At 39.1% G+C, this 17,734-nt stretch overlaps 3 protein-coding genes across 8 annotated transcripts; 1 reads left to right on the forward strand and 2 right to left on the reverse strand.

Moving 5' to 3' along the window:
- Positions 1-592: 592 nt before the first annotated feature.
- Positions 593-11,283, reverse strand: LOC114148679 (uncharacterized protein CXorf21). Of its 3 annotated transcripts, XM_028024113.1 has the most exons (3): positions 10,672-11,283; positions 10,485-10,554; positions 593-1,693 (listed from the first exon to the last, which is right to left on the reverse strand). In XM_028024113.1, the coding sequence occupies exons 2-3, from the start codon at positions 10,498-10,500 to the stop codon at positions 747-749; spliced, it is 963 nt and encodes a 320-aa protein (XP_027879914.1). In that variant the 5' UTR covers positions 10,501-10,554; positions 10,672-11,283; the 3' UTR covers positions 593-746. The 3 variants fall into 3 exon arrangements, with proteins under 3 accessions (XP_027879914.1, XP_027879913.1, XP_027879915.1); XM_028024112.1 differs by having other exon boundaries at positions 10,485-11,283; XM_028024114.1 differs by lacking the exons at positions 10,485-10,554; positions 10,672-11,283 and adding an exon at positions 3,239-4,312.
- On the forward strand, positions 4,349-8,992 carry c9h13orf42 (chromosome 9 C13orf42 homolog). Its single transcript, XM_028024119.1, has 3 exons — positions 4,349-5,761; positions 6,211-6,355; positions 8,212-8,992. The coding sequence occupies exons 1-3, from the start codon at positions 5,357-5,359 to the stop codon at positions 8,475-8,477; spliced, it is 816 nt and encodes a 271-aa protein (XP_027879920.1). The 5' UTR covers positions 4,349-5,356; the 3' UTR covers positions 8,478-8,992.
- A 112-nt stretch (positions 11,284-11,395) lies between the features above and the next one.
- On the reverse strand, positions 11,396-17,428 carry rnaseh2b (ribonuclease H2, subunit B). Of its 4 annotated transcripts, none has more exons than XM_028024116.1 (11): positions 17,225-17,428; positions 16,815-16,883; positions 15,383-15,490; positions 14,625-14,701; positions 13,688-13,802; positions 13,349-13,413; positions 13,157-13,262; positions 12,276-12,357; positions 12,143-12,188; positions 11,824-11,901; positions 11,401-11,572 (listed from the first exon to the last, which is right to left on the reverse strand). In XM_028024116.1, exons 1-11 carry the CDS (start codon positions 17,286-17,288, stop codon positions 11,462-11,464), a joined length of 921 nt encoding a protein of 306 aa, XP_027879917.1. In that variant the 5' UTR covers positions 17,289-17,428; the 3' UTR covers positions 11,401-11,461. The 4 variants fall into 4 exon arrangements, with proteins under 4 accessions (XP_027879919.1, XP_027879917.1, XP_027879918.1 ...); XM_028024117.1 differs by having other exon boundaries at positions 11,824-11,926; XM_028024115.1 differs by having other exon boundaries at positions 11,824-11,977.
- Between the last annotated feature and the right edge of the window lie 306 nt (positions 17,429-17,734).

Below are 17,734 nucleotides of genomic sequence, written 5' to 3' on the forward strand. Positions count from 1 at the left end.
GAAAAATCCTTGAATAGGTGGATTTCTAAAATTTTGATTAACACATCACTGAAAAATACTTGAATAGGCACATAATCCACAAATACTAAATCACAAATAGTCAGGGGTTTAACTGCATATACTTATGGAAACATTTATTTTATCATGAATACCTTTTCAACACTTTGTTGTGATATTATAGTAATGTTATTACGTTTGATGCATGGAAATTCATGCTGACTCATATCCACAAGATGCATTTGAGGCCCTGTAACTTGTTTCTTTCATTTTTTTGTTTGTTAATGTTTTATGCCTAATTGCAAGTTTTTTTACAAAATGCAAATAATGCACAGTTTTTTTCAATGCCGCTCATTGTTTCAAAGAGTGAAAGCCAGTTGAAGCAAGGCTGTGCAACACTTGCTATTTAGTGATCAGACAACTGAATACATGGCTTTAAGTAATTAGTTGGACATGAGGGTGGAGGCTATGTTTAGCTTTACTTCACCTCACATTGCACCGTTTTACAGTTTGATTATATTAAACAGTTGCGGCTTTAATTGAAGGTGGGGTGTATGTGCTGTGTTGATCAGTTCGATTAAAGGGGAAACTCCAGTTTTAGTTTTCATTTTAGATTTATTGACAGAAAGACAAAAGCAACACATGGAAAGCTGCTTATCGACATCTATTCTAGGTTTTCACTCTCCAGAACAGCAATAATCAAACTTAGTTGTAAAGGAGAACAGAAAGTGAGCTTTTAAGCTTTGTGGTTATTCTTGTGCACTCTCTGTGAGCTGCTCCCTGGAGGCCTCGGTTGAAATCTGCAGGCAAGGCGTGCTGATCTCACCCGACTGCAGGTCGCTGGCCACCCTCAGCAAGCAGCTCAGAACCATGTCCTTGGCCAGGCCGGCCTCCAGGTTGCCCTCCCGGCTGAGCTGTTGGGTGATCTGGTCAATGCTGGACAGAACAAGCTCTGAACCCAGCAGTGGGCAAATGACACCGTCATCTGGACCGGGAACTCCCTCCCTTGCCATGTTCTCCATCATGTACTGCTGGTACAGATCCAAGAGCTTCTGCTCCAGGTAATGATTCAGAAGGGAATTGGGGAAGGGACCCTCGTGACCCTGGAACAAAAAGCTGCGATCGCGGCCACTCGCCTGTCTCCAGTGGTTGGATCCCCTCCTGAACAGGTTGGGCAGACCTCGCTCTCCTGGAGGAGAGTCCTCCACCGCCAGTGGGACGTCACAGGACAGTAGGAAAGGCCTCACAGCCTGCGCTTCAGCACATACCCTCAAATCGGCTTCGTTGGCTGACAGAGGCAGCACCTGCTCCCCTCCAATATGGAGGTCGCTGTAATTTTCATAGATGGTCTGGCAGAAAGAGGGAACCAAGAGGGCGGTGTCACCCCCATCACGGTGAGGTTGGGCAGGAATTTTCATGTCTGCAGATATTTGACTCCCCATATAGACTCCCTGGAGATATGATGAGGTTGAAAGGGGAGAGATGTACAGGTCGACTGAAGCCCTCAGGCTCTCTGTGTCTCCCGTTTCCTTCAAGGAGCTGTAGGAAATGAGCGAAGAGGGGTCAGAGGTGCTGGGTGTTAGGGAGGTTCTAGGTCGCCCACCAGCACGATGGAAAGTCTGAGGAGGAGGCAGCGAGTCCATCTCCTCCATCTCACCGTAGGTCATGCTCAGCAGTCTCCCTTCACACAGCATCACTGGGAAAAAAAATGATAAATACTCTGAGATGGAAGCGAAAAACCTCAACCTTTTATCAGCAGTTTGCTTTAAATACAGTCTGAAATATGGTACAACTAAAGGACTAAAAAGAAAACGTTCAGCATCTGCTGTGTCTTCAAAATACTCCGTGAATCTTTTTACATTATATCACGCTTTAACCAGAAGCTTTTCTGTAATGGCCTGGATAGAGGGTCACAGTGACCACCACATAGGTCAGGGACAAAGCCGTAGAGGAGATTAAGAGAGACCTAAGTAGTTTTGTGAAACTTCATACAGGTGTTGATATAAAGACCCCTGCAGGCCAAGGATGAGAAGATGAAAGACGTGAGAAAACACTTTCCATCCATCCATTTTCTGTACATCCTTGTCCCTAGTGGGGTCAGGAGGTGCTCCAGCTGACGTTCCTGGCGAGAGGCGGGGTCAACCTGGACAGGTCGCCAGTCTGTCGCAGGGCAACACAGAGACAGACAGGACAAACAACCATGCACACACACACACACACACACCTAGGGAGAATTTAGAGAGACCAATTAACCTGACAGTCATGTTTTTGGACTGTGGGAGGAAGCCGGAGAGAACCCACGCATGCACAGGGAGAACATGCAAACTCCATGCAGAAAGACCTCGGGCTGAGAATCGAACCCAGGACCTTCTTGCTGCAAGGCAACAGTGCTGCGCAGCCCTGAAAACACTTTCCGATGTGAATAAATAGATATTTCTCTGTCTATGCAACAATCAGAAGGAAAGAATGCTAAGTGAGTTATTTGCTCCACTTGGCCTCCTCTCACTCTGTCTGCAGCAGATGCTGCGTCAGTAACATTTAACACAGTGTTGTTCGGTTTGTCTGTTCAGTTTTTTGTTCACCTCAATATTGAGGATGTAGAAGAAACTGAAATATAAGTAAGCTAGTGCAACCAGTGAGAGAGGAGCCCTGTTAGGGTTAGGTTGTTTTTTTAAACATTGGCAGCAGCAAGAAATGTTTCATTGGTTTGGTCTCGGTCTCTGTCCCGCCTCATTCGCAGTCTTGATTTCTGATTAGGGACTTGACTACAATATGAAAACATCTGAATAGTAAAACATGGTGGTGGCATCATCATGCATGGAAAAATTTGATGAAATATTTTATATTTAAATCTCGTTATTTAGGGGTAATGGAGTAAAGGATGCAAAATACGTGCTACAATACAGATTTTTATATGCAAACATTTAGAAAACAATCCACCTAATAATTACGTACTACTTTGTGTTGACCAGTCACATAAAAATCCAATAAAATGGAAAAAAGTTGATTTGAACCATGATACAAATTTGATAAGTTCAGTGGGTATGAGTACTTTCGTAAATGAAATATATTTCTGACTTAAATATATCAAATATATTTTTGTGAAAAGCCCATTCACAGAAATATAAATAAATCATCATTGCTCCAGCACAGACAATCTTTAACCTTTGAAATGTTAAAGTTAAAATGAGTACAATGTCAGCAATAGCAACAAAAATATCAGAATCATACATCTTCCTACCTTGAACTAGAATCAAACTTCCAATCTGGAAATCTGCTTTGGCGTTCTAATCCTAGATGATGATGTACTTTTTTTTCTCTTGAATCGTGCAGCAGGTTTTTAAAATTTCAGATGTTTACAAAATAAGTATTGGACATTTCTATAAACTTAATGTTCTTCCCAGTCAGTGTAATTAAGTCTGCATGTATGTGAATGCTGTTTTATACAATCTGTTAGAGGAAGTGGGACGGCTAGAGTCTTTCTCTCACATCTCACTTCTGGAAATCTGGCTTCAGCGCAACTCTCAACTCAAAATCTCTCTAAATTATGTAGGCTTAACATTGATGTTGACCCACGATGCTTTTTAATAGCTTCTTGTTGTTTTCTATTTATGACTTGTGTTCCTATCTATGCATTTGGTTTTGCATCATCAAAAGTTAAAGCTTCTGTCAAAGAAATCGGCAAACATATGAGCTGTAAAAAAAAACCACAGATGTTCTGTTCCTATGCAAAGGAAACAGGTGTTTAAAAGCAGAAGAAAGTCTAATTTAACAGATATTATCACGAAGTGAGAGCTGGTGGACACCAATTCCTCTTTTTGTTTTTCTAAAAAGGCGGCTAACGGTTCCAAGGTAAATCTGGATGGTTGGTTTTTACAGCTCATAGCATCATCTCAAAATTCTTTAAAATTCAGAGGTTTAAAGTTTCCTTCTCCATTAACGCTGTTTAGTAACGTGTTTATGCCAACATGACACCCAGCAACATGATCAAATATTGAATGGTTTTCCAATATTCTGGCAGTGATGCTGATGTTCCAGCATATTTGAGTTTTAAGGGTTCCTGGTTTTTGTTCTGAACAGTTTGTTTCATCCAGTAGAGAAAGTTTGTGTCAGATGGTTTAAGTTTGGATGTAACTGGATGACTGGGTGGGAATATTGACAAACACACTTCACAGCTGGTTTCATTGGACAAATCAAGTGTCCAAAAAAAAAAAGACATAAACCTTATTGACATATCAAGCCAATCAATTTAAATCCATCTTACCAAGGAAAAGAACTGGTATAAAGCATAAACCTTCTGCTTTATACCAGAAAGTGATTGTACTTACTAGTACAATCACTTTTGCCAGTAAGTGATTGTAGTTCAAGTTGTTAAGGGAGGTGAACATTTCTCTATTTGAGCAGATGACCCTAACTTTGAACAAATTCAACCTTGTGCCTCAAATTCTCTGTTTAAAATATTTCAAGTTATTTGTGGCATGGCCCTTGGGGAAAAAATTATTCAACTGAAGCCTCCAAACCCCAAAATCCAAATATTGAGTGTCTCACCAGAACATCATTAGGTAGATATTAGTTACCCAGTGAAAGTGACTGATCCTGTCAGCCTGTGGGGATTTTCCAAACATAAAAGCCCCCTCTTTACATGTGTCTCAGTATCAGCTAAGCGTCTTACATACTTCCTCTGCTGGGGATGGAGGAGCCCAGCAACAGCAGCCAATCAAATCAAGAGGAAATGCTTTATTATTAATTAATAGAGGTAACACTATACATAAGTAACATCACCTAAATTTTAAAGTTTGTGGAAACAATTAGGACAAGCTGTATAGATAAACTTTATACATATTGATCTCCAAATTTTAAATGGAAAATTGATCAAAACTTCCAAGGAGTTTATTCTATATTGAGTGAAGTTTTGATTATCCTCTGACCTATAATGCATGTTTATAAACAGATGGATTCATGTGATCGAAGTCAAGATCTGAAGTCTTGCCTAGTTTATGTCTCAGTCTGCTGCTGGTAATGATACCTGCCAGGCGTGCAGCAGCTCAGTGTAACGATAACACCAAGTGTAGAGTTACCAACCCGACTCCGCAGCAGTGTTGCTGAGCAACATCCGATAACATTGAAGACACGTCGAGATCAAGTTAGACACCTGTTTTCAGATCTGCTTTTCGTTTGGCTGCTTCAGCACCCCAGACATGGACTGGCCCCAGGAAACAGCTCAGTCAGAGTTAGCAAGAAGCTTTATTGGCTTGTTTTCTTGGAGGATTCACAATGTCTTGAAACAAGGAGAGAAGACGCAGACAAATTGAGGTACATAAGAGCAGGTCTGTAAGCATGTAAGAGTCCTTTTAGAGGGATGTTCAAGAAGCTCAATAATGTGTTCCGACCCAACCATCATGAAAACAGAGGCCGAGGTGATGGTGGGCTTCACGGCGACTACCACAGCGCCTGCACGGTCCGACTGGTCCGCAGCACCTCCATGCTGGTGGTGGGGGAGAGAAGTCGCTCTTCCGAGGGGTCAACCCTGACGCGGAGCAAGAGCAGTGTGAGCATCGAGTCGACTCTGTACTATTACCAGAGGCAAGAGGACAGGATTTGGCTGTACTCCCAAAACCAGAACTGTCTGGAGTACCTGGAGGCTCTGGTGGCTCTCAGGAGGCAGTACACTAAAAGTGTTAGCGACCTGAAGAGCAACGACGCCAAGAGTGCAGCGTGTCCGAAGAGGAAACCCGCACCCCCACCTCCAAAGACGGAGGAACCGGTAAGATGGGCAGAAGTATTGGTACTCCATATTGGCGCTTATCGTCTTCTAACCACAAACAGTGATGGCTTAGATTGAGGATTGTTGAGAAAGATCAGCACCTAAACATTTTGTTGTGAAATAGAAGGAAAATTAAAAATAAAGCGTTTTTTAACTTAAAAAAAATCAAAGAGTAAATTACACACATGTGGACTCTATATTAGTTAGAGGCTTTTGAAAGCAAGTAGTTTCACTAGATTTTATTTGCATAAAGATACTTTTCTCGTTTTTTGTTGTAAACCATGAACCTTTTCCCTTATACTTCAAAAAATTACACACTATTTTGTTTTGCTCTATTGCATAAAATCCCAATGAAATGCATTAAAATTTGTCATTATAACATGTTAAAATTCAAGTATGAACACCTGTGTATTGAAAGAAAATGTAAATTCTTCTTCTGTCAACCACAGATACTAAGACCCAAACCATCCACGCCTCCGGTCCCCACAGAGGAGGACACGCTGCAGTTCTTTGATGAGGTTATCGCCAGCTGTGACAGCGAACCTCTGCGTAAACCCTACAAGGACGACGGCCACGCAGACGTAGACTTCATAGGTGAGCAAGAGAGAGGCCGATCCTCTGAATTAGTGAGATCATTCTGTGAATTCTGAATGTTAGCGGTGACAAAGAAACAAGTTTAAGAAATAAAATCAAATTTGTACGTGCTCGATGTTTCTGATTTTACAGTTAAGACTACAGACAGTTTTTTTAATTAGGTTGACCCAGTATATTTCTAATAATGAGACACGAACTGATAGTGTGTCCAAGCAGACAAATGTTCACATTAATGTCGAAATACGTGCATTCACATAATGGAGGTCAACTTGAGGGACGAACCGTTCTCTGCATTGTGTGTGTCTGCAGTTTTACAACAAACAGGCTTGTCCCTGTGAATTCAATGTGCAATTACATAAAGGCATTCCTGCAATGTGAGTTTACTTGAAATGTTCCTTTAAGTGCACTGTGCAGTCATATATGTACATGCAGAGTCCAAAAACATAGATTTTAGTAAATATTTTTGACATCTTAACAATAAGGCGAAACAAGCCAATTTATTCGGGTCACAATATGGATTTCAAAAGCAAATCAGGCATAATTTTAAACCCCTTTTCTTCTGTGTGTGTGTCTTTGTTTTTTTTTAACCTTCACAGTGTATGTTTCATATTTTATCCTCAGAAAACAAATTACTGTCAGTAAAATATTGCCCCCAAGATTTACATATCTGTAATTTCTTATACTGTATCAGACACTATGGTTGCGTATCCGAGAACTGAGCAGTTTCAAATGCCTTGTGGTGGAATATTCAAACACAATTGTTTTTGCAAGAAAACTGAAGGTATTATTCATAATCCTGATAAATAAAGAGAATACATCAAGGTCAGACATTCTTTGAGTAGTAATGAGACCTGTGTGCATAATTTGGAAGAAACAAACATTGGCTCCAGATCTGTGAGGCAGGCTTATTTTCCAGATGTGCTACCTTGCCTCACTGAAGCTTTTGTTGTTGAAAATAAATCTGAAGGAATTTATTATGAATACCTGAAAAATCTTGTTATCCACGGCAATAGCACAACTCACCAATTTCCTTATTTTATTGTTGCTTTTATATTATTTACAAGTTAGGTCAAAGTTAGTGTTGCTATAGCTTTTTTCTATAGTTCTTTGTTTTGTTTGTGTTTTGGATTGAATCTGGAACCGTTTTTTTGACTTTTGAACATATCTAACTATACAACAAACCTCTTCAGTGAAAAGTTAAATATTTTCTATTTATTTTTCTAATGCACTGGCAGGAACTCTACAAATTTTACACCAGCATCTGTTGGACTTTTTATTTTACCAGCATAAAAACCCACTGAGATTAAAAACCTCCTTTTCAAGGGAGCCCTGGCAAAGAGGCAGCAATAAATACAAAGTCCAACTCAGTTCTCAGATCTAAATCCTTTAGAAATCCTTCAGTCTGAGCTGAACCAAGAGGTCATAAAAAGTACCCTGATTGTGGAAAATTTACATAGATTATGCAAAAGGTATTCGTCAAATATCCCTTTCTCCTTAACGTTCAACTTGAATAAAAAAACATTTTAGTGAAGGATTAACCTGCTGCACCAGTTCTTCTGCTGAACCTACAGTATCTCAATAACAAAATCCTCCAAACATCATCAGGGTTCTTCCTCAATGGCAGAACCCAAACCTGCCATTGATAATCTAAAGGTTCCTCTGCTGTACTGTATAAACCTTTGCCATATTTACTGAGGGTGCCGATAAATGTGGCACCTTCAAATATTTACATTGAATTAAAATTGAACTGTTTTAGTGGCCTGTAACTAAACCGTGTCCTATGTTCTTTAAAGCTGTAATCCGTTGGCCACTGTCAGTCTCATCTCGTGCTTTCTCTCTCTGCTGCCCTGCCTCAGTGGCCTCCAGCTCAGCCGAGCACGACCTTCACTCCAACTGGGTGTTGAGGGTCCCGCGGGTCGCAGACGACTCTGAACTGAGTGAAGCTCCCGATAGTGCCAAGGAAAGCGCATCAAAGAAGGAGAAGAAGAAGAAGAAGCAGCAGCAGCAGACCGGTTCCACAAGCAGCAGACTACGACTGCAGAGGAACCCGATCCACCTGCCCAAAGTGGTGGAGAGTGCATTCCAGACCCTGCGCTTTAAGCCCAAATTAAAAAAGCAGTGAGGCTAACGTGGACACGTGAAACCAGCAGCACTGCCGTGACGCTGACAGAGCTCAGGCTAAATTGTTTTCGCGGGCAATACATCTTTTTAAGACTGTTACACACTGACGCTGCAGCAATCACAGTGGCTGGCAAACGTATTCACACCCCTTCAACCTTTTCACATTTTGTCTCATGCGGTTTTTATTTTGTAGATCAACACAAAGTAGTGCATAATAATGAAGTGGAAAGAAAATCGATACACAATTTTCTGATCTTTTTACAAATAAATAATCATAAAAAATTACCCTGATTCTTCCCTCTTCACTCTCATCCCGATGAATAAAATCAAAAGCAACCAACTACTTTGAGGGGAAACCTGACTTAATAAAATTGACACAGCTTTGTGTAAATAAATCCCTAGGTCCAGCGCCTGGTTGGATATAGTGCCGCCATCAAGGCGCATCTCCTCCTCGGAGCTGCAGTTTCCAATCTTCAAAGCTTCCGACTCACAGAGCAGCCCTTCCCCGCAACTACCCCACTCAGCTCCTTCAGACTAGCCAGCAGTAATTAGCAAACAACTGGTCAAACTGTGCATCTGCTGAGCTCATTATACAAGCTACTTTTTGGAGCAATTCTGGTAAAAACATTGTTGAAGGGCTGTTGTGGAGATGTTGTGATGACTCCCTAAAAGTGGAGTTTCAGAAAGAGCAGCATTTTTTAATAACAACTGAAGGTAACACAGATACTTGATTATGCCATGAAATGGCTGAAATGCCTGGGAAACACAGTACTGTCCCTTTAAAGTTTTGAAAAGTATACTGCAAAACTGCAAACCAGCCTAGACAAGGCTGTCCACCTATAGTGCTAAGCTGGACTAAAAGAGCATTAAAGTGATTTCTCAGACTTGCCGAAAAGTTGACATGACTGGTAAATATTGCAAGTATGCGCAAAATATTCGGACGACCGAATCAAAACATCGCAACTTCCTGGAATTCCAGGAAGGAAAGAGAATCAGGAGGAAGGAAAGAAATCCAAACTGGTTGACCAATTTCTAAAGGGACAAAATTTGGTCCAGAAATATTTTTGTGCAAAGTAATTATTTATACCAAAAACACCACTGAATCTTTGAGTTATGAACCCTGTGGATAACAGGAACCTGTAATTAAAGCTGCAAATTTGATTTGTTTTACATGATCGTTTTGCAATCATTTAACCTTCTACTTACATTAACTGTACTGTACAGCGAGAAAATAACTCGGAAAGGTCTGCAATGGCCTAACGTAGATTCTTTCTAAAAGTTCTCAGCTTCTTCCGTCATCTTGAGATCGATTTGACCGACTGGTTCATCGCATTTCTTTCTAAATGCCTTTTGAGCTGAACTGAGCAAGAGAAACCTTCAATAGGGTGGCAAATGTCGAATTTTGGCTGATTGCAGTGTAAAGTCCAGACCTGTGAGTGTGTGCTTCTGTGAGGTGTCAAAGACGATTTTTGAAAAGCAACAATGCTTCCTTTCAAGCTCAAATGTCAGAGACAGCTACATGAATTAATGTTTCGTTTAACAGGTGGACGCGGCGAGGGCGAGGTCAAGGCCTCCCGGCTGTATGAAAAGCTTCATACCGGCTCAAATACGGCACAATAATCCATGCTAAAGGTAAATAGGCCTTGTACAAGAAGGTTGAATAAATAAAGATCGAAAGCTTAAATGCTATACAGAATTATTGACTTTCCTGAATTTATTTTTGTGTTTTTATGCCCACCAGAGATTTATTACATAATTCTAATATGGTAAATACTTAGGGCTCAATTTTCATTTTATAAACCAAATTTTTGTTGTCAATTTATTTAGGTGTACAAAGCTGTGAAAAAACTCCCCCCCTCCCCCCCGTTCTGTTTTTAAATGTTTTATATGCTTCATATGAGACTATTTGCACTTATCAGAATCATTTTTGAAATGAGGATTTATTTTATTAAAGGAGAAAAAGATACCCAAAATTATCTGAACCTCGACAAAAAAAAAAAGGATTTACCCATGATCGACTGCATTTTTCTGGACAGCTGAGTTCACTTTCATTGCCCAGGGTTGAATAATATGGAGACCTGTAGAATCAAGAAATCAGTCAAATATAACCTAACTGACGCAATGAAGTAGGATAACAGATCTAAAAAGCAACAACTCATGTCCCAAATTCAAGTACAGGCAAGAAACAAACTCACTGACACCAGCCTGGAAAAGGTTACAAATGTCTCGCTCGTCTCCGTCGAGGTTAAATAACTTCAACCGGGCAAAAATTTCATCCATGGGAAACGTTCAAGGTCAAAACCCGCTGTTCACGGAAAAGAACAAAAAGGCCAGTCACGGTTTTCAAATAACATTTTGTAAAGAGACAAAAAAAAAGAAAGCGAAACATTTTGAAAGTTGTGCATCCTTTTCTGTTGCAAGCGGAGTAAAACTAAAACAGCTGCTGCAGAAAAGAACGTCAGAGCAGCAAAGATGGTAGTGGTAGGCTACAACTTTCACTGTTTCACGTAACCATTAATTTAGTTATCAGAAATGTCTTTTGAGTTACTTATTAGGTTACTTTTTGACACACGGTCAATACATAGAGTCAACTGAAAACCTTTTGTTTTTACTCACGTTATCTTAAACCAGTTTGATGGTCAGAAACAATTAGGTGTGACATAAAAGCAAAACGTAGAATCAATCTGTAAGCAGGTAAATACGTACTTTTCATAAAGACATCATGATTTATACAGAGACTATGCTTTTAATACCCAACCTCTGTAGAAAATATCTTGCCACTGTAGCTATTTGAAAGCTAAACTATCAGTCTAAAATCACTAAGAAGTTTATTATGGTGTATTATTTATTACTTGGGAAAATAAATCCCCTTCGCCTTAATACCTTTTCCTTCCCACAATTAAAAAGACAAACAGCCTTTCGGAAAGGTTTTTCTTTCCTTTATTACAAAACATGAGTCGGACGAATCCAAAAAGCACAACACAGTCACTTCTTTTCAGCTTTGGTCTTAGGGCTGAAGAAAGAAGACATGGGCTTCATGCCACTCTTGTCCACTTTAGCCAAAGTTTTCTGAGCAGCTGTCATCTTCTTGGGTGGCTGGAATAAAAAAAGAGACAAAACAAAAATAAAGTAACAGCACAACTCAATTATTTAGCATGGAAACAGTAGAGAATTGTGATAGTAGCCCCACTGCGCTACACACAAAGCTTAAAAAAAGCAGTAAATAAGCGAATTTACACAATGACTGGAGGTTCTGGAAAGAAATTAAATAACTGACTGTTTGATTTAAAATGAAATAAATGAGGTTTGAATCCGCTGAGGATGTTTCCTAATATGCGTGCACTCACTTTCCGTGCAAAGTCTCCACTGTTGAATTTGGTGTAGTCTTCTCCAGCCTCCACCGGCTTGTCGGAAAGTTTCCGCTTCTGCCAAACGAGGACGTGAGAGATGCTTTTCATGACAAGAAGCACAAAAGCACAAACGCCACCGCAGCCAGCTCCACTGACCACAAGCCGAAGCCCGCAAAACCGCAGGATAAAGCACACAAACAGTGACTGAGGGGGATTGAAGGTTGAAGACTCATAAAACGTACAGGGTGGCTTTAGTAGCATGCAAGACAAAAAAGCTGAGAAAATACTTCAAGCTTCTTCAATGAAACCGACAAACCTTAGATGGAGGCTCCGTTTCCTTTGCACTTTTTAGCTCTGGTAACCTGTGGTATTTAGAAAGAGATGAGTTTTGTCTACAAAGTCACAAAAACAAATGCAAATAATATTATTTTTCATTCAATTTAACTTGCCCTAAGTGTTTAAGGAGAGCTTTGCTCAGTTCTTCACTGATGTACTCAGATATTAGACCGTGAGCATAGCGAAGGTAGTCTTCTGTATCGAAAAGAAAAGAGATAACCGATCAAATCCTGATGATTTCTTTAAATAGTTTGTGATGTAAAGACAAAGAAAAAAGTTGAAGGCTTGTTTCTGTGATGAAGCTACCATAAAATAATATATCACTACTGCCATCTACTGGTTGATATCAGCATCTGCAGCTAAAGTAAATTTAGGTTTATGAAAGTTTTCCTTTTTTTATCAGTGTAACAAAATTAGCATTTCACCGGTAGTGCCTTGCAAAAATATTCATATACCTTGTATTTTTTTCACACAACAATCACAAACTTCAATCTGTTATAGGAATTTTATGTAATAGACCAACATAAAGATCTATTAGTTTAATTGAACTATTTAACTAGTTCTATTAAACTAGTTAACTACTTCTATTAAACTAGTACCATTTAAACTAGTTAAATTGAACTAGTTTATGAAAAAAACTAGTTCTATTTAATTGAAAATCAATAAAGTAAACCCCAATCCATTGAGAATCAGCAGAAACACTTGAAATTTGACAAAATGTTAAACGTGCAAAGCCAGGAGACATACCCCATAAGGCCTGCAGCTGGATCTGCAGCAAAAGGTGGGATATTTTGTAAAATATTTTGAAAACCACATCTTCATTTTGCATCCACTTCACATTTATGCACCACTTTCTCTTGGTTTATCACATAAAATCCCAGTAAATTACTTGGAGTTTTGTGGCCGCAACGTAACAATACACATAACAGGTTGTAGGGCCTGAATACGTTTGCAAAGCGCGGCTAAAAAGGGAAACACAGCGATGCAGTTTTACCCTCCTGGTTGTCTGACTCAGTCTTGACTCTGACATAAGTTGTGGATTTCACTCCTTCTCCCACGCAGATATGCTTCTTCTTCAGGGCAACGATCGTTCTCTCCACCTACAGCAGACGTACTAAACATCTTCACACTTTTCCACTTGCTTTTTGTTTTCTCTTGCTGCTTTAATATCCTGCACTATCGTTACCTTTTTTTGTAACCAGTTCAGGGTTCGTTCTTGACTGTAGCGATGAAACTTCAGACTTCCGACCTCTGTAAATGGCACACAAGTCAAGTCCATTTACGACGGATTTTTAAAACGACATAAAAACAATTAAGTAACAAAAGAGTTGACTGAAAAGCCGGGGGGGAAAAGTGTCTCAGGAAAAATTGGAAAAAAAACAAGCAGTGTTAGTGGCTGCAGGAATAGTTTGTTTCATAATTTAAAGGCTATTACTACAACAGCCACTTTGTATCAACTAAATGAGCAGCTAAAATAAAGGCTGTAACTTAAGATTGTAGTTGATTGCCTCCAAGGAAACTTCACCTTTTCCCTCTGCAATGTGGTGCAGGCTTGTCAGGGAACGTGTGCAGCTGAGCAGCCTGGAGCTCGCTGGAAATTCATCATCCTTAACAACTTGATCCACAGGCTGGAATTTCCCCTGAGTGGCAGAAAACAGAAATATACCTTACCGTTCCGCAGTGGGGGAAATTCACATAGAGCCAACAGGTCAGACAAATGTCTGCTTCTGTTGTTTCTACATGCAAAATAATTCAACACCTTATGAGATAACATACATTTCACATGCATGAAATTATAGCAAAGTAGTGAACAAAATATAGAACATCAGACTGAGGGGGGAATGTTTGCGCAACACGTGGCAAATATTAGATGCGCAAGATTTCAGGATTTTCCGAGAGACTAATATTTAAAATTAAAAACATCCTGAAAAAATGACCAAACACGCTTCAACACCTGAGTGTGTCAATGTACAGGTACATCTCAACAAGTTAGAACATTGTGAAAAAGTGCTATATTTTTCTCCCACACTTTTTCCTTCCACTTAACTTTCTTCGAGTATGCTTCGATTTGGAACTGCGTGAACCCCAAGATTCTCAAGCTATGATCATTTGTGCGACTTAAGACACAGTCTCCTGACCCAGACTGAGAGCCCATTTAGGGACTCGGAAACATTTGCAGATGTTTTGAGCTAAGTAGCCAATTGGTTTTTAATTTTTCACAATGTTCAAATTTTCCAAGAAACTGTTTTTAAAGTTTTCATTATCTGTAAGGCACAATCATCAAGATTACAAACAACAAGGGCTTGAAATATTTCACTCCTCACGTGATGGATCTACAGAACGAACGAGTTTCACTCTGAAATTAGTGACCAAAAAAATTTTGCTTTTCACGATATTCAAATCTTTTGAGATCAACCTGTATTTTATAAGTTTGCAGGAATGTACAATTTGTGGTTCTTTACCTCTTGGCCAGATTTAATCATATAGGGCAATATCAAATAGAGAGGGTCCATCTGTGTTACGAAGAGAAGTTTTCCATCTGATTATAAACGGAGAGAAAATATGAAAAAACATTGGATTAGACATGAATTTACAACACCAGAACAAAAAAAAAAAACAGGCTAAACAACAGCAACACATATTATTTAACTTTTTAGAAGAATAGAGGAAACATTGAAACTTCAAGACGTTAAATTTAACAATGGGAAACACTGATAGGGAATTGTGTCTTGCTTTTTGAGATCTTTTTGCTTATGTAATGTCAACCAAGTTATGTTTAGGTGATTTCATTTAATTCATGATTTAAAAGGGAAGAGAATAATATTTTCATATAGGGTAACATAGTTCAGAAACGTTTTGGCTTCTTAATAAATATAATCAACATTTGAAACTACATTCGGAAATTTTCCTTGTCTGGTATGAAGATTTGCTTGCTGGTATGAAATGTGTGACAAAAGACGAAAAACAAAAGAAATGTGGAGAGGGAGAAATATGTTTCCTACAGCACTCTATACTGAAGTGAAAGAGCGGTTTTGGATTTATAAAACACTTCTAGGTTTTTATATGTGCTTGTGAGAATGGTCTCTTTCTAAATGGATGCTTTAAGTTTTTTAAGTGCAATTAAGCTTTTCTGTCTTTTTGCTGTTTTACTCTCTTTCAGTCGAGCTCTGATGAAAGACAAGACAGTCAAACTCTGACACTGACAAGAAATGGGACACACCTCTCTGTACAGTCTGTCCAACAAACCAGGAGTGGAAGTCTTCTTCAAATGCCTTGACCTCGTACAGCTGTACATCACCAGCACCGAGCATGTACAGAGATGCCTCGTCTGCAAGAACAAGGGAAAATGAGGAACAGTGTTAATTTCACTTTTGCAACAGCAGTAAACAAACAAAGAAAGAGTCGCCCTCAAACTTTTTGGGAAATATGCAGGAACTCGGGATGTTTTTTTGTTTGTTGTTGTTTTTTTGTCGTAATAAGAGTTTATCTTGTATCCATTTTTTAAATCTTCATGTTCATCAACACTTGTAATCACTGATCAAACAAATATTTTTGTGCTGTCTTCAAAAAAACTGAAAATAAATATTATTCTGGGAAGGAGCTTGGGGGACATGGCAGAAAAAGCGTTTTCTGTCCTACCTTCACAATCATAAAAAATGGGGTATTTCCAAAACATGACTAGGACTTTAACTGGAACTACGAACTGTGGTCAAATGAGACAAACATTTAGCTTTCAGGCAACAACAATTCCAGGTGGATGTCGTGTGAAACAAAGGATGTCAGGAAACACCCAACGCCCTCTGTTAAGCATCATGGGGGATCTGTGATGCTCTGAGCCTGTTTCCTTTCTCCCATAGAACCAGGCTGCAGCCCAAAGCATTGCCTAGTTTAACAAATACAAGGAGCTTATAAATAAAAATCTTGACATCTCCTCCAGTGAACTAAACACAAGTCTTCACTGGCCTTTCTAGTGTATAATAATCAAAACATAGAAATGGCTCACCATAAACCCCAGATACGAGAAAACCAGGTTAAAATTCACCAATTGGTTTTTTACTGGCCAATTTTCCTTACCAGTCTTCTCACAGGTTCAACCTGATGATCCCAATTTTAACCAATTCTGGGGAGTTTGGTTTATTTTTAAGACTATACAACATGACAGAGAAAAAATGTGCTGAAGGTTATTTGACAAAGGAAGTAGTTTTAATCCAACAGAAATTGAGGAATTCAAGGATTATCGCCATTACTGCATTAATCAGATTTTTATTCAACTCAAAACAAAGTGCACCAAAGTGCATAATGTTGGTTGATGCATTTCTTGTTTTGATGCATTGACTGAACAGGGAGGAAGAAATAGATTCAATAAAGATGAATTTACTTTAAGGCTATATGCACATCTTAAAAGGTGGAAGGAGCTACATTAATTGAAAAAATAATCTCATTTAATTCAGATGGCTAGCATATATTTATTCTTCATGCTAAAAGAATGAAGAATTCTTTTAGCATGAATTCTAAAGAATTTAGAAACCATCATTTGAGGTAATGATGGTTTACCTCAAAATGTAAACCATCATTTTGAGGTTTACAAACCAGAAATAAAATAACCATTAGTGCAGACCAAGAGATCCGATTAACAGTGAAGACTTTAAAACCTGTAGAGGGATTCCTGAGCTTCACAAAATCTGGATCACAGTCGTGCTTCTGTGTTTCAACTGCTGAGTCTGTGGACAGAAAATAAAAACAGTCACAACAGGTAAAGAACTAACAATGGGATAAGAATCACTGTTTAGATAGATAGCTAGACAGACAGATCTAGCAACTGCGCAAATGACAACAGTATGTTCATAACGTAGCATTAGCTAGCAATTAGAGGATATGTTCTTCTTTAATTAAGCTTACATGTATTTCACCTAGCTTAAAGACTAAGAATAGCACCACTACTTAAAGTCAGCTAAGCTAATGCCTTAGACACAGTTATTAAGCTTTAATAACTACTAGTAGGTTGTGTTTAATGGCAAGTTAGCACAATTAGTTGTGTTGTTTTCCTTTGCTAGTAGCCCACCTGCGGCGATAACAACCCAGCTGTCATTATGTGTGTTTGGAGTCCGCTTCTTTTTAGCAGCCATGTTGTTTCTTTACACTTAGCCTAACTTTTCCCTTTCCCATCCCGTGGTAGCTAGTTCTTTTTTTTGCCTGACAACATGAGCTCAGAAAAGGCGCCTTTCGGTGTCACTACTTCCTGCGTCGGTCACATACAAGTAAACACGGCGTTGATGGCGGCTCTGTTAAGTCGGCTCTTTTCTTGTTTTATTTTTAAAAAATACTATTGAATTTATAAAATGCTTTGGCTTTGGTTTGTTCTCAAAACCTAGAGCAAAAGTCGCAATTTCGCACTTTTAATTTGACCTATTTACCTCTGATTTTAAGCAGTGGTATGCGCCAGTTTAACGTCACACCATCGGGTGTTCTCTGTAACACCACTAGAGGTCACCCAAGAGCCTCTATTAAAATTCAATTGTGCCAAACTGTTAGAGCTTTCTCTCTATATAGCTACTTATATATTTAAAATATA

Source organism: Xiphophorus couchianus, chromosome 7, assembly GCF_001444195.1.
Source record: "Xiphophorus couchianus chromosome 7, X_couchianus-1.0, whole genome shotgun sequence".
NCBI classification, from domain to species: Eukaryota; Metazoa; Chordata; class Actinopteri; order Cyprinodontiformes; family Poeciliidae; genus Xiphophorus; species Xiphophorus couchianus.